The sequence below is a fragment of the Chelon labrosus genome (assembly GCF_963514085.1).
Source record: "Chelon labrosus genome assembly, chromosome: 1".
Classification (NCBI taxonomy): Eukaryota; Metazoa; Chordata; class Actinopteri; order Mugiliformes; family Mugilidae; genus Chelon; species Chelon labrosus.
Window position 1 is genome coordinate 28699624 of NC_140337.1, and position 15344 is coordinate 28714967.

The 15344-nt window shown below is 43.5% G+C and overlaps 1 protein-coding gene across 1 annotated transcript; it reads left to right on the forward strand.

The window, feature by feature from the left end:
* The first annotated feature begins 1284 nt into the window (after nt 1–1284).
* Nucleotides 1285–7416, forward strand: LOC311489265 (uncharacterized protein). The gene is made up of 6 exons (XM_084546263.1): nt 1285–2612; nt 2709–2738; nt 2834–2869; nt 3456–3542; nt 3988–4122; nt 4665–7416. The coding sequence occupies exons 1-6, from the start codon at nt 2249–2251 to the stop codon at nt 4700–4702; spliced, it is 690 nt and encodes a 229-aa protein (XP_084402389.1). The 5' UTR covers nt 1285–2248; the 3' UTR covers nt 4703–7416.
* The last annotated feature ends 7928 nt before the right edge of the window (nt 7417–15344 follow it).

The following is a 15344-nucleotide window of genomic DNA, read 5'->3' on the forward strand; positions in this document are numbered from 1 at the left end:
AACCTCCAAACTGACGGAAAGGTGAAGGAGTTATAACCAGTTTTAAATAGTCTCCTGTTTCCAGGGGCTCAAATTTAGGCAAAGGCTAACCTGGTCTCTCTATGAATCTTTTTGAAAGTGTTCTCTTTGTTTTTTAGACTTGTACAATGAACAGTGTTTGAATTCTCCGTGTTTTTCTTAGTTTATCTAGACCTGGTCTGATGAAGAGTGGATGAGAGCATGGACTATAAAAAAGTAAAGACACCAACAACAGTTAGTAGTAGATGGATAGATGCTTTATTTATCCCATGGGAAATTTGGTGTCCAGTAGCTTCATCACATAGAAACAGGAGGAATTACAGTTGAAAATGTGAAAGATATTTAAATTATATAACAATATATATAAAAAACAACAACAAAAAAAAAACGTCCCCCTCACCCTCTTGGGTGCTGTATCTTAGCTGTTCCTAGGACTGCGCTCTTCTGGACTGAGGCTGCTGATGTTGTTCCTGGGATCTGTTGGAGCCACTCCCCCAGTTTGGGGGTCACTGCCCCGAGTGCTCCTACTACCACAGGGACCACGCTCTCCTTGACCTTCCACATCTGCTCCAGCTGTTCTTTCAACCCTTGCTACTTTTCAACCTTTTTGTGTTCCTGTTGTTCTCAGCCACCTTCTGTGGTGCGGCTGTGGTGATGACTCTTGTACCTAGGGCCTGTTCTTGTGCTGCTCGGACACCTCTGTGGTATTTGTGCTGTCTCTGAGTCCATTGGTAGGTCGGTAGATCTTCTTGATATCAGAAGACCTTCTTCAATTTGGCGGTGGTACATGCCATGTAGGGGCTTGTCCCTCCAGGTTGTCTGCTCCTCTTCCTCTGCTCTCTTATCGGGTTTCTGTTCCCTGAGACATTCACTTAGCAGTTCATCCTTAGTGGCCATTTTTCTGATGTACACTTGGATTTTTGATGTTTCATCCTGGATAGTGGCCTTGATGCTCACTAGTCCTCGGCCTTCCTCTTTCCACTTAGTGTACAGTCTCAGGATGCTGGAGCATTGTAAAGGTACTTTACAAGTCAGCTTCAGTATTCGTCGAGGGTTCCAGGCTTCTAATTGTGCCATGATCTTCATTCTCAGGTCAGCAGCTCTTGTACAATTGTTGTTGTATCTCATTAATCTCTAGTTGTGATAGGAGTTTTCGATTGCGGATGTTGGAACACTGGGCTAACAGCTGTTTCGTTGTTAGCCTTGATTGTGGGTTTCGAAGTGACCATTGGTCCCACATTCGCTGCGTGTATCCCTTCTCTCTAGCGTTGCTCATATAGTAGCATTCCAACAGTCCCGTATTTTCCGCCCTTGTCCATCTATGTCTTGTTCCAGTAGCCCATTTCTCATCAGGTTGCCCTGGTTCCCTAGCACCTGACGCGGCCCTTGCCATTTGTCTGTACTCTCATGTTCCTGAGGTAGGCCTGATACATTAAGGATCTTGCCCAAGGATCCTCACTGGATGCAGTTGTATTTGCCCCTCACGCATTAAATTATATATGCTGACCGGGATTCGAACCCAGAGTGGTAGTCCATGTCTCTAACCGCTCGACTATCCAGCTGTACTTTATGCAGCATGACCACAGGGTCATCAAGAAACACACTGCAAACAACGATTTAAATAATGTATGATGTAAAACAAGTTACATACACGTATGAGCCAGTCGGACACCAATTGGATGGTTTCCAATCATCAGGCCAACCAATTACAAACTTCCTCAAACATACATACCTTATATTTTATTTTACCAGCGCACCATGGTAGTAGGTGAAGTCTTTCCAGAAATACTTTTTCTTCTAGTTGTTTCAACCACTTGGTTCATCAAGTCCACAGTTGACAAGTGTAAATATGGAGAAATTCATACATTCATTCATTCATTCATTCATCTTCTGTACCCGCTTATTCCTGTTAAAGGTCGCGGGGGTCATATGGAGAAATTGTTCCTATAAATAAAGTTAAAGAATTGTCCTACCAATATCAGTCCTTGTTGTCTTCTAAAGACATAGCCACAGAGAGTCAGACTTTCCCTTCACTAGTGTCGTAGATAGTCTGCCTGTCACGTAGAAACTTGACAGGCAGACTTGACTATTGTGCATAGTGTTGTCTGTGATGTGGGTGTGTTGCTTGTATGTCTTTATGCCACTGTCAAAGACAATTTTCCATTTTATGTAAGTTTTATGGACATTAAAGAAGTCTAAGTCTAGAAGACTGGTTGCAACAGTAATCTAAATGCAGTGTTTTGTTTCTCCAGATGTGCCTGTGGTGATCGGCTCAAGTGGACCAGTTAAAGGAGTAGTCGGCCAAGACGTCATCCTGCCGTGCCACCTGGAGCCTCCATTTGATGTGACAACTCTACTGGTGGAGTGGAAATACAACAAAGAGTTTGTTCACGTCTATCGTAATATGAAAGATGATTTCGGTCCTCAACACCAGCAGTTTAAAGGCAGAACTTCTCTCTTCCGTGATGAATTGGTCCATGGAAACATTTCCCTTAAACTGACCAATGTAACTAAAAATGACTCTGGAGATTACACCTGCCATGTTCCCAAACTGCACAGTCAGGTCAAGAAGGGGAACCTTTCCTTAGAAGTTGGTGAGTGCTGCTGATGTATTACATGTTAAAATGAGAGAAGAAATTATTTTACATTTTAAACATGTTGATGTTTAACTCACTTTTTCTTTTCAACAGTTCAGGAGCGAACAGACGACAGGAGTTCTAGTGAGTGTGAATATTTGTTTTTTCATCTCACTTTGGGTCAAAATGTTTATTTCTTTCATCACATATTTAATGTTTTATTTCATGTTTATCACCAGATCAAAATTCCAGCAGAAGCCGAGAAGATGGCAAAGGTAAGAAAAGAAACGTGCAGATGAAAGTACGACAAAGAAAAGTTTGTGCACACGTGAGCCTGAAGTGGACGACTGATAAACCATCACAGTTTAAACAGGAGAAGTGAAGATGACATAAAAAAATGAAAGAAGAAAACACACATATCTTCTCTTGAATGTCAAACTTGGACACATTTCAAGGTTTGCAGATGATACCAACGTGGATGCTAATGGATATCACTTACTGAGACAGATAGCATAGCTAGCATACTACCTCTGACCATTTACAACCTTCAGGACTGAAAATTGATTCAAGATTCAAGATGTTTATGAACAGTACAGTTCCTCCAGTGGCCACTAGAGGCTGGCTCCATCACCACAGACCTCCACTCGCGCTCCACCTCTTTTTTGAATTGCTGGGAGAGTGAGGAGGAGTCCTGGAGACAGCCGGAGCTTCTAAACTGATCATCAGCAATATCTTGTATGATAAGATAGACTGAAAATAGTTTTAAACTGAATCAAATGGAAGCTTGTCAGCTGTTAATATCTGCTCTGTAGCTTGTTTCATCTCCCTGGACTCAACTCAGTATCTCTCACATTGTTCCAGGTCCTATGATTGGTGGGATAACAGTTGCTGTTCTTGTTGTTGGTCTTCTCGTCCTTGGTGCAGTACTTTTCTGGAAACGTGAAGAAGGTAAGATGCCCATTTCTTCTTCCACACATCTTGACATTAAACATAATGTACAGTACGTGAAACATCCATCCACAGCAACCTGATTATTCAGCTCAGTTTCCTCAGTTACATTCATGATGGCGTTAGCGTTTGGTTGGATGTAGGAAGGTGGAAAAAATTAAGTTTTGCCATTTTCAGTGTCGTTAGTCAGCTCTTAGCAGCACTTCAGTTTGATCAAAGTCTGTGTGAAGCATAAAATCAGATCCCAGTAGCTCACAGAAAGATGGAGAACAAAGCTATTCACTGTCTGACTTCTTCATAGTAGACATCAACTTCTGTCATCAACAGTAACTATAGGCGTCACAAATAGGACAGAGATGTTCCAGACTGCCTCTTTATATAAAAGAATCTCCCTTGTCTGCATCCAGTTCTGACCGTCGGTCTTGTGACGTCTTTGTTTTCTCAGTCAGAAACTTCTTTTCAACACGAGGGGGACCACGGCGTGACTCAAATGCCAGTGCAACTGAGGAGACCAGACCTGCTGCAGTACCCCTAATAGATAATCCTCGGGGCGACACAGACATCAGACATCGAGATCACCGTAAGTACTTTGTAGTTTGAAACAGTGGAATCAAGGCTGCCTCCAGTCTTACCAGCCAGCACACACCAAGCTGCTGCCTTTCACTATCAACCTATAACTCCACCACAGATCTAACCACAGGGTTGCAGCATGACATTCAGACCGACATTTCCATCCTTTTAAAACAATAACAGTTTTGGTTTAAATTAATTGACATTTTTTACTCCCAGTTATTAAAAATAAACAGCTGCCTACCCAATATAGGAAAGCTGTCAGTTTCCACTTTGCAGCAAAGTTTTCATTTCATACAGTGGATTTTTACTATTTGCCAAGTTTGGGTGGATTTAGCTGTTTGGTCAAACCTCTGAAGACCAGGGTCATGAATAAGGACCTGATAGTTTTGGATCTATTCCTGATTTATTTCGTCTTCTTAGGCAAGTTTAACCTCCTAGCACCGAGTGGTGAAGAAATTCACAAGTTAATATCTGAACTATGAGTTTTACTCACTGACCAGACTGCACAAACAACAACAATGCTAATGCTACTGGTTTTGTGTCTAACAGTTTTAACCACCCCAGCAGAACCCACAACAACCGAATGATGGTGCTGCGAACCAAGAGCAGCAGCTTTTCAGTCAGTAAGACTGGGAAGTTGAAAGCACCACCTGAAAAGAGAAGACTCTTTTATTCTATAATTTTTATTCTGTTTCTTTAAATCAGGTACAGCTGTTCAGGACGGCACATTAAATGACGATTTAGATAGGAGGATTTTCTTTCTTCAATTGCTCAGGAATTTCATCCATTTTATTTGTGCACCTTTCAACACTGAGAAGTCGTTTGTGTGTTTTTTAAATGGTGTTAACATCTCAGGTTTGTAGCACTAATCAGATTTGGAAGCTGTGAACCATCTGCTAAAATGTGAGATTGTTGTTTTTAGATTTTGATAAGATAAGATAAGATAAGACTTCATTTATCCCTGTGGGGAAATTATGGCATTACAGTGGCAGGGAACAACAGTGCAAGATGTAGAAGATACAAAAAAATAGAATAGAATAAAAATAGAATACGGCAGACAAATATGTTATGTACAGAAAATATTTACATATTGCATCAAAGAGATTCACAGTGTCTAGTCTGAGTTGAAACAACCAATTTGGGTTGAGGAGTTAAAGTGTTAAGGAGGTTAAATATATATATATGTTGACATTCATGAATATCACGAATAAAAACAACAACAAACTCCAATAGGAGTTAAATTACCACATATTGCAACTACAAGGTGTGAGATGATGGTTATACTGTTTTGTTTTTTTTTCCTGCTGGGCCAATTAAATTGTGTGGGCGGGGCTTAACATGGTGATGGCTGGAAGAGTAACAGTAGTCGAACACATCATCTGAGCTCCGTGGAGTTGAATTAGTTCACTAATTACTAATTAATTAATAACTAAATGGCTGTGATTGGTTGGATGACTGTGAAAACTATGCAATGGGAATTTTTTTCTCTGTATCAGCTGAATACCATACTATGAAATCCATATAGAGTGTTGCTACGCCAGGCTACTCAGTCCAGTTTCATTACAAAATGTGAAGTACAGCTGTACTAGCGAGGGGAGGTGACTTTGGTAGAATACCTGCAGCTTGATAAATTGCTCGTCCCCAAGCTAGGGCCAGGAAAAGATGGTGAGGAACAGTTTAGGTTTAGAATAGGTTAGAATGAATGCTGAAGTAAACTGGTTGTGCTGCTGTCTTTTAAGGTTTGGAGGGAGACCCTGAGAGAAAGTGAAGCAAAGAAAGATAATCTGAGTCAAGATGATTTGGATTTACAGTTAAGCTTCTCTGTTTATTATTACTGCTACTAGTCCATTGAGCCAACAGTTTACATGCTTGAACAAGCTGGGCATGTGATGCAGCTACAGGTTGAGTTTGGCATCATTCCAGGCTGAACAACAAACCTTGACTACACAGGCAAGCCTAAATAGCCTGGCTGTATTCTAAAGTTTTTGTTTATTGCCAGTGATCTTTAACCACTTACAGTAACCATCCCACTGTGACTGATCTGAAGAGCACTGTAAAAATAGAGATGTAGGAGATAAAGTTAAACTTTTATTTGAAGTATTTAAATGACTGCACTGAGTTAGTTTCTGCTGTGTGGTGAATATCTGATCGCTTCTATCTGGTCTTGATGCCAAGCAAGTTAATTTATTTTAAATGTACTCAAAAAGAAAAGGTGTTGTGATTTTTTTGGCTGAAAGGCCTAATAGGTGCATCACTGGAACCGGAGTCAATCATTAAGAGTGGCTGCTGTTACAAGTGAAACTATCTGAGGTGCTAACAGTTGATAATCACTCTGACAGGATAATTACATGAATGAGTACGTGTGCGTTTGAATTGGCACAATGGAGACAATACATCATGGGTGTGTTGTTCTGTTGTGTGGACAGACCTTAGTATTAATCTCCCTCTGATTGAACTTTACACTACCACCGTACTTATTGGTGCTTATGTGTCACTCTACAATGAGAGACAGGTGTTAACTCAGGGTGCAGTTGAGGAGATTGTTTTCTGTTACTGTTTACAGATATCCAGGTTTATCTATTATGGGTTTTTTAAGCTTTAATATGAAAAAAACAGCTAATCAGATGTAATTTTTGTTCATAGTTATTTTACTGTGTGTGTGTGTTTACTCCTTTTATCAGTCTGTGACGTCCACTAATAATGAATGAAGGATCAAATGTAATGTGAACATGTTATTACATTTCAAAGTTATTTGTTTAATCTAAACCTTTTATTTCCTTCAAAACCTGTTGTTTTTAATTATTGTCAATATCAGATTTTTTTTACTTTCTCTATGGTCATATGCACTTTATAAAATGTGTTTTTAATGAATCAAGTGATAGGAGAATTTTTTGGGGTGATTCATGTGAAATGTCAGAACAACATTAAAAATGCTTTGAGTCAAACCCTGGATCTGTCTTTGACTGAAACCAGAGTGAACGTTCTCTGTGTTATTATTGAACACGCTTCTGCTGTAAATCATCTGAACATTAATGTGATTAGAGTTTTATCGTCTTCCTGTGCTGACCCACAGCCTTTATTTGCATGCACACTACTGTCTGGAAGGTGAACCACAACGCACGAGGTTGGTAATTGGTAAATGTTGCAGGAACATCAGCTGAAGAGAACATTCAGCCGGGCAATATCATGACAGAAAAAAAAGAAAAATGAGAAAAACTTCTAAACCACAAAGCTGTTTTCATTTCGGTTTTGAAATGTTTTCCAGATGGAACTGCTAATTACTCACAGAAGCTCAGACACTTTGGCCTTATTTTATTTTTTATTTTTTTGTAAACTTTTTCTTTCTTTTGCCTTTATTTAAACTCGTTAGTACACTGAGGCGAGCCTCATTTACAGTGCAGACGAGAGTACAGAGCAAAACAGACAAAATACACAACAGATATTCACAATAAAATACCATAAAGAACAGAATGAAAAAAAAGGATCAGAGGAAACAATTGCAAACGGTGGACAGGGAATTAGTAATTAATGATTTGAAGTGATTGAATGGGACGAGTGAGTTTAACTTAAGAGTTAGCTGTAGATGATTCCAGATGTGTGGGGCATAAGCTGAGAGGGCAGACCTCCCCAGCTCAGTCCGAATTTTGGGAATATACAATTGCAACCAGTTGCTAGAGCGGGTATTGTAAGTGATTGTGGACTCAACAAGTAATGAAGAGATGTAGATGGGAAGTTTGCCGATGAGGGCTTTATAAATGAATAGAAACATGTGGGAGTCACGTCTTTGAGCTAGGGAGGTCCACCCTACTAAGCCATACAGAGTACAGTGATGGGTGGAGTAGGTGGCACCAGTAATGAATCTAAGGGCAGAATGGTAAATGGTATCTAGGGGTTTAAGAGTGGAGGCAGAGGCATGCATGTAAATGATGTCACCATAGTCTAAAACGGACATGAAAACAGCTTCAACTAATTTCTTTCTGCATGCCAATGGAAAATTAGATTTGTTTCGATAAAGAAAACCAATTTTTTGACCTAGTTTTTTTACAAGATGATCGATATGAGAGTTGAATGTAAGTTTATCATCAATCCAAATGCCAAGATATTTATACACAGAGACTCTTTCTATATGGGAACCATGTTGAGTGCGGATGTGAAGATTAGAGCATGTGTTGTTAGAATTTGAAAAGAACATCCATTTAGTTTTTTGTGCATTCAGGGTAAGTTTAAGATTAAAAAATGCTGTCTGTAGAATATTGAAGGAAGTTTGCAGATTTTTTATGGCTATTTCAGGTGAGTTTGCGATGCAGTATAAGATTGTATCATCTGCGTATAAATGAGTATAGCAGTTTGATAATGATGAAGATATGTTATTAATGTATAATGTGAAGAGGACTGGGCCCAGAATTGATCCTTGCGGCACACCCTTAGTAATGGGTAAGAGGTGGGAATGAGTAGAGCCAAGTGAAACAAACTGTTGTCGATCTGATAGATAATTTTTGAACCAGGTGCAAGTCACGCGGCCAAAGCCTGTCTTAATTAATATTTCCAGGAGCAGAGTGTGATCGACTGAGTCGAAGGCTTTGGAGAGGTCAACGAAAATGGCAGCACAATGACTTTTTTTTATCCAGGGCAGTTATAATATCGTTCAAGACCAGAGTGGTGGCAGTGAGGGTACTGTGCTGTGGCCTAAAGCCAGATTGGTGTGGATTCAAAATGAGATTAGTAGATAGAAATTTTTTGAGTTGAAGGTTTATTGAGGACTCTAGTAATTTGGCCAAGCAAGACAATTTAGAGATGGGTCTGTAGTTATCTGGATTACAGGAATCACCACCCTTGTGAAGGGGGACTACGCTTGCTATTTTCCAGATACTCGGAATGGAACCTGATGAGATGGAGAGATTGAGTATGTAAGTTATTGGCTTAGCAATCAAATTAGCTGAAAGACGGAGAAAAAAGGGGTCTAATTCATCAGCACCAGTAGCTTTCTTTGTATCCAATGTGCGAAGAGACCTCAATACAAAGTTTATGTCAACAGGGTTTAAATTGAACTGAGGACGATCGGAGGAAGGTAGGGATAAAAAGGATTCATTAACCAGAGATTGAGGTGGTACAGCTGGAGAAGGCCCAGTCTCACTATCAGAGAGGTTGCCAACAGCAGAAAAATGTCTGTTAAATGCATCACAGATATCAGGTTGATCTTTAAGAATAAGGTCATTAAGCTTAAGCTGCATAGGTACAGGTGTGGTAGAATTATTAATGATTTTTACTGCTTTCCAAAATTTCTTGGGGTCTGATCGAGAGCTGGAAATCAGGTTAATGTAGATAGATAGATAGATAGATAGATAGGTTTTATTTGTCACATGCACAGTTATACATAGTACAATGCACAGTGAAATGTACTGTTGTACCTGCAGCCAGTAGTAAGAAAATATATAAGTACTACAGTAAACAGTAGTTACTACAGTAAACAGTAGTTGCACACAAGGTAAGCGATATAAGTGTAATGTACACCGATAGAGAAATAGAATATAAAAAAATAAAAATAAAAAATAAAAATAAAATAAAATAAAATAAAATAAATGAGAATAAAAATAAAAATATCGACTGAATAAAAATATAGACTGGTAAACTTGGGAGGTGGGGGGGTAGTTGTATATGTACATAATTTACAGTATTAAATATTAAATATTAAGCAGCTACATGAATAAAGTGCAGTGGTATTTAAGTCCAGTTAAGGCTCAGAGTTGAGCAGGCGGATGGCATGGGGATAAAAACTCTTCTTCAGCCTCTCAGTCTTTGTCCTCAGGCAACGGAAACGCCGGCCTGATGGCAGTAGAGAGAAGAGAGAGTGTCCGGGGTGACTGGGCTGTTTCAGGATCTTTGTGGCCCTTAACCTGCAACGTTTGGTGTAAATGTCCTGCAGGTTGGGGAGGGGGGTTCTGATGGTCCGCTCCGCTGAACGGACCACCCTCTTGAGGGCCAGGAAGTCCTGCCTGGTACAATTTCCCATCCAGGTGGTGATGCTCCCACACAAGATGCTCTCGATGGTGCAGGTGTAAAAGTTTCTGAGCACCTTGAGAGGGAGCTTAAAGTCTCTGAGACGTCTGAGGAGGTAGAGACGCTGTCTGGCCTTCTTCACGATGATGTTCAGATGGTGAGTCCATGACAGGTCCTGTGAGATGGTCACTCCCAGGTATCTGAAAGTGTCCACTCTTTCCACCTCAGAGCCACAGATAATGAGTGGATGGAAGTCCCTCTGCTGTTTCCTGCTGAAGTCCACAATCAGTTCCTTTGTTTTGCTGACGTTCAGCAGGAGGTGGTTCTCCCGGCACCAGTCCTCCAGGTGGGACACCTCCCTCCTGTAGGCTGTCTCGTCGTCGTGGGAGATTAGTCCTACAACAGCGGTGTCGTCAGCAAACTTGATGATGATGTTGGAGTCTGAAGTGGCCTCGCAGTCGTGTGTGTACAGCGAGTACAGCAGAGGGCTGAGCACACAGCCCTGGGGGGATCCAGTGTTGAGAGTCAGGGGGGCTGAAGTGTGGTGACCCACTCGGACCACCTGTGGTCTGCCGGTCAGGAAGCTGTAGATCCACCTGCACAGGGAGGAGTCCAGACCCAGGTCATGCAGCTTAGCAGCCAGTCTGGAGGGGACTATGGTATTGAATGCTGAGCTGTAGTCAACAAACAGCACTCTCACATAGTTTCCCTTACCAGTGTCCACGTGGGAGAGGGTCTTGTGGAGGAGGAGGTTTATGGCGTCATCTGTAGATCTGTCCGGCCGGTATGCAAACTGTAGTGGATCCAGGGTGGTGGGCAGTGTGGAGGTGATGAATGTCTTGATCAGTTTCTCAAAACATTTCATCACCACAGATGTGAGGGCTATGGGCCTGAAGTCATTGGAGCTGCTGGGGTGTGGTTTCTTTGGGACAGGGACTATTATGGACTTCTTGAAGCAGGTTGGGATCACACACTGTCTGAGTGAGAGGTTGAATATCACTGTGAACAGAGGTGCCAGCTGATCAGCGCAGGTTCTGAGGACACGCCCACTAATCCCGTCTGGACCAGCCGCTTTCCTGGTGTTCACACTTTTAAACACCCTCCTCACGTCGCGCTCCGTCACAGTGAATGTGTCCTCCCCTCCGGCTGGGAGCGCAGCAGGCAGTCGGTTTCCCGACTCAAAGCGCGCAAAAAAGTTGTTCAGTTCGTCAGCCAGAGAGGCGTCGGCACTCACCGGGAGGGCGGGTGCTGCTTTGTAGTCCGTGATTGTACGTAGTCCCTGCCACAGTCCCCTGGAATCAGACTGTCCCATCAGTTTCTCCAGTCTTTGGCCGTAGCGATGTTTAGCCTCTTTCACCGCTCTGCGAGCACTGTAAGAGGCCGACTTGTATTCCTCCATGTTCCCAGAGGCGAGTCCGGAGTTGTAGGCAGCGGTGCGGGAACGCAGAGCATCGCGGACAGATCGATCCATCCACGGCTTCTGGTTGGGAAAAGTCCTGATGGTTCTCCTCGGCGTGGTGTCATCCACAACTTTCCCGATAAATCCCACAACCGCTTCCGTAAACTCCTCGATGTCTCCACCCGCACTGCTGTGAAACATGTCCCAGTCGGCTGAATCCAGCGCACCCTGCAGAGCGGCCTCCGATTGATCTGTCCACCGCGTCACTTCTCTCACAGCAGGGGGTTCCTGCTGTAGTAAGTCTAATGTAGTAATTAGACTTAGTATTGCGGACTAAAGCAGTACATTTATTGCGTAATTGTCTGAAAGCGGTCCAGCCACACAATGAATTAGTACGTCTGGCTAAGGACCAGGCTTTTTTACGCTTAATGAGTAGGTCTGAAAGCTCAGAAGTGAACCAGGGACTGGATCTATCTTTTACTCTGGCTTTTTTCAGTGGAGCATGTTTATTGACAATTGAGAGGAACGATTTTGTAAAAAAATCTAATGCTGATTCAACATTGGGAATATCAGAGGTGCGATGGATCACCAAGATCACCAAGGAAGGCTTGCTCGTTAAAATTTCTAAAATTTCTTTTTAAAATAATTTTACAAGAGGTTCTTTTTAAATGACATGACCTGACACAGGCAATGGGGCAGTGATCACTGATTCCCAAATCAAAGACACTAGCTGAGGAGATTCGATCTGGACGATTTGAGAAAATCAGATCGATGACTGTGGATTTGAGTCGGTTGTCTAGATTGGGACGTGTCGGTTCATTGATTAACTGGGAGAAATTTAGGCTGGCAGAAATCTGCTTTAAATAATTAGATGAACTATTTAGCCAGTCTGAATTCAAATCACCAAGAATAATGGATTCGGTTGTACAGTGGAGGGATATTAATTCTGCAAGATGATCAAAAGAGGCAGCATCTGCGGAAGGGGGTCTATACACTCCAGCAACAATGATAGTATTATGTGGTCCAAGTTGAATTTTTAAAGCAATAAACTCAAGGGATTTGGGTATGGTTATGGCACATAGAGTAGAAACAGAGAGAAAGGATCTGGTGAGAATGGCGACACCACCACCACGACCAGCTCTATCAATTCTAAAAACATTGAAACCATTGATGGATATGGAAGAGTCAGGGACAGATTTTTTAAGCCAGGTTTCAGTGAGAACTAAGACATCAGGCTGGGACTGGGCAATTAATACGTTTACATGATCCAATTTTTGATGGCTGAGGAGACTGCGGATGTTCCAATGAATTATTCCCAAACCTTTTCTGGATTTAAATGACTCAAGACTATCAGGAGCTGGCATAGAGGGAGCAGTGGAAGAAAAATTGATGTAATTTCCAGGGATGGGCTGAGGTAGAATGACTTTCAAGTTTGATGTTGTTACAGCCCGTCTTAGGTGTAGCTGATGATTAGAGCAAGCCACCCTCTGGGTTATTCTAACTGGGATAGACGTTGGGGGTGCGCTTGAAAAACAGAGCTTGGCAGCGGGACCGGGTGGGTGAGTTGGTGTGGCCTGATGGCGCCAAAAGTGGGAAATGTAATGAACGGGAGTGACAAAAGTGGTCTGCTGCAATACCACTGAGGGAAGGGAGAGAGTGTTCCCATAACTAGTAGACAGATAAAGTGATCTATATGGTTTATTTGTCACATTTACTGGGATGCTTTTCGGTGCAGTGAGACCGCTGCGCCGACAGGGGGAGCCATACGGAGGCAATGCGAGTCAGGGGTCACAGGAGCGGAGGGTCAGTTCGATGTTGGAAGCTAGGAAGCGTGACCCATATGAGTTTGGGTGTAAGCCGTCTCTTTTGAAAAACTGATGCCGATTGAGAAATGCAGCAAAGTTGTCCACGAAGGGAATGCCTTTATGCCTACAGTAGCCCTTCAGCCAGGTATGGAGCTGACGGAGACGGCTGAATTTAATATCGCCAAAACACGGTGATGGCAGCGGGCCGGAAATCACCAGCTGCTTCCCGGTGTTCAGCAGAGTGTCAATGAGTCGAGTAAAATCCTGTTTGAGCACCTCAGACTGTTTTTTTATGTCGTTAGCACCTGCCTGGATGACTAAGGTGGAAGCCGATCTGTGCTGGTCACTTAGGTGCAGTGCAGCCGATGAAATGACGTTAACAGAGGCACCCGGGTGGCAGAATGTCCTCCCATCGCGCACCGATACATGCCTGACCAGCGATGTGCCGATCACAAGCAGAGAGGAGGGGCGCTGCACCTGGGAGCACACGTCTGATTTCCGTGGAGGCATCTGGAGAGATGGATCCGATGGTGGAGACCCTACAGCTGTAATGCCATCTGAGGTGGCGGCCGGGTGGATGGTGAGGGACGATGAACCACGGGTCTCCGTGGAGCAGGTGTAAACACAGGCTGGGATTGCCTGCGAGTGCTGCTGTAAGAGGAGCGCCCAGGTGCTGAAGGTGGAGAGGCCCAAGACCCATCATCAAGGGGGGGGGGGGGGATCCTTGACGCTGAGAATGTCATATTTATTGTTGAGGTGAATGTTAAAGTGGGGGGCTGCAGGGGGGCCGTTTTTCCAACTGTTGGCGCCCACTCGGACCCAGTGCTCCGGGTGAGATGGTGTGGAGCTGGTAGCGGCTTTAGGCTTCGCTCCAAGCCGTGACCAGGTGTCATCAGGAGCCGCCGCCGGCAGAGGGACGTCGGCAGCCGAATTACGACCGATGTCCACGGGCTCATCCAGCGACGTAGTTCGGACCTCATCGGTGGTGGAGCAGGGGGTGATGATCTCGGGGCTCTGGGAAGCTGGTTGTGCAGGACCGAAGATGATGGTGTCCATAAGATTTTCCGCTGCCTGGATCTGGTAGAGTGTGGATATCCTTTTCTCCAGCTCGGATATCTTGTCAGCGAGGCGGACACAGCTGAGACAACCAGGCTGGGACGGAGAGGTAAGTGGAGCCATTTCTGTGCGGTGATGAATGCTGGGGAGGAAAAAATAGCTGTGGCCAGTAAGGGTGTCTTGAGAAATAGAGTGTGTTGCTACTGTTGTTATTGTTGTGCTAGTTGTAGGAGGACAGCAGCACGGAGTGAGACTTACACGAGAGGGCTCCTCTACAGGAGCCCACTACGTAAAACAGCCTTAGATCGTAGCCAGTGGTAATAGGGTTGTCAGATTTAAAAACTTACCGCAACAGGCCCAAAGACTGGGCCTGTTGCGGTGATTCAGCGTCCGGTAAGGTGGAGCGGTGTCGCCGGTCTCCTGCCCGTTGTAGCGTGGGCTACTAAGCTAGCAACGCTAGCAAACTAAATGTTGCTAACCACAGGAAGGTAGGGGAGCAATCACACGGAAGCTTAATCTTTTAAGTTGTATTTCATAAGCTCACCACATAATATCACTGGAACTCACAGTGGAGTGAGATTCCCACTTATTGCCAATGACTAGAGGGAGACACGAGACATGAGGTCATACACAGCGTATTCAGTTCAAAATCCTCCTCGTCACACACAAAGCCCTCCATAACCAGGCCCCTTCCTATCTCACTGACCTGCTCCATCGCCATAATCCATCCCGCAGCCTCCGTTCATGTGACGCAAACCTCCTTACTCCACCACTCAAGACCAAGCATCGAACCTGGGGCGACAGAGCCTTCTCTGCAGCTGCCCCCTCCCTCTGGAACTCTCTCCCCAAACACATCCGCGACTGTACCGACCTTCCTACCTTCAAATCTCTGACAAAAACACACCTTTTTAAAATTGCTTATAATGTTTAGCTCAGTTTATTGTGTTTTTGATGTTATATTTCACATTGTTT

Coding starts and splice junctions, on each gene's coding strand:
- LOC311489265 (XM_084546263.1), top strand. CDS start 2,249: ATGCAGTGTTTTGTTTCTCCAGATGTGCCTGTGGTGATCGGCTCAAGT. Junction 2,613..2,708: donor GAACCTTTCCTTAGAAGTTG/GTGAGTGCTGCT, acceptor TCTTTTCAACAG/TTCAGGAGCGAACAGACGAC. Junction 3,543..3,987: donor TTTCTGGAAACGTGAAGAAG/GTAAGATGCCCA, acceptor TTGTTTTCTCAG/TCAGAAACTTCTTTTCAACA.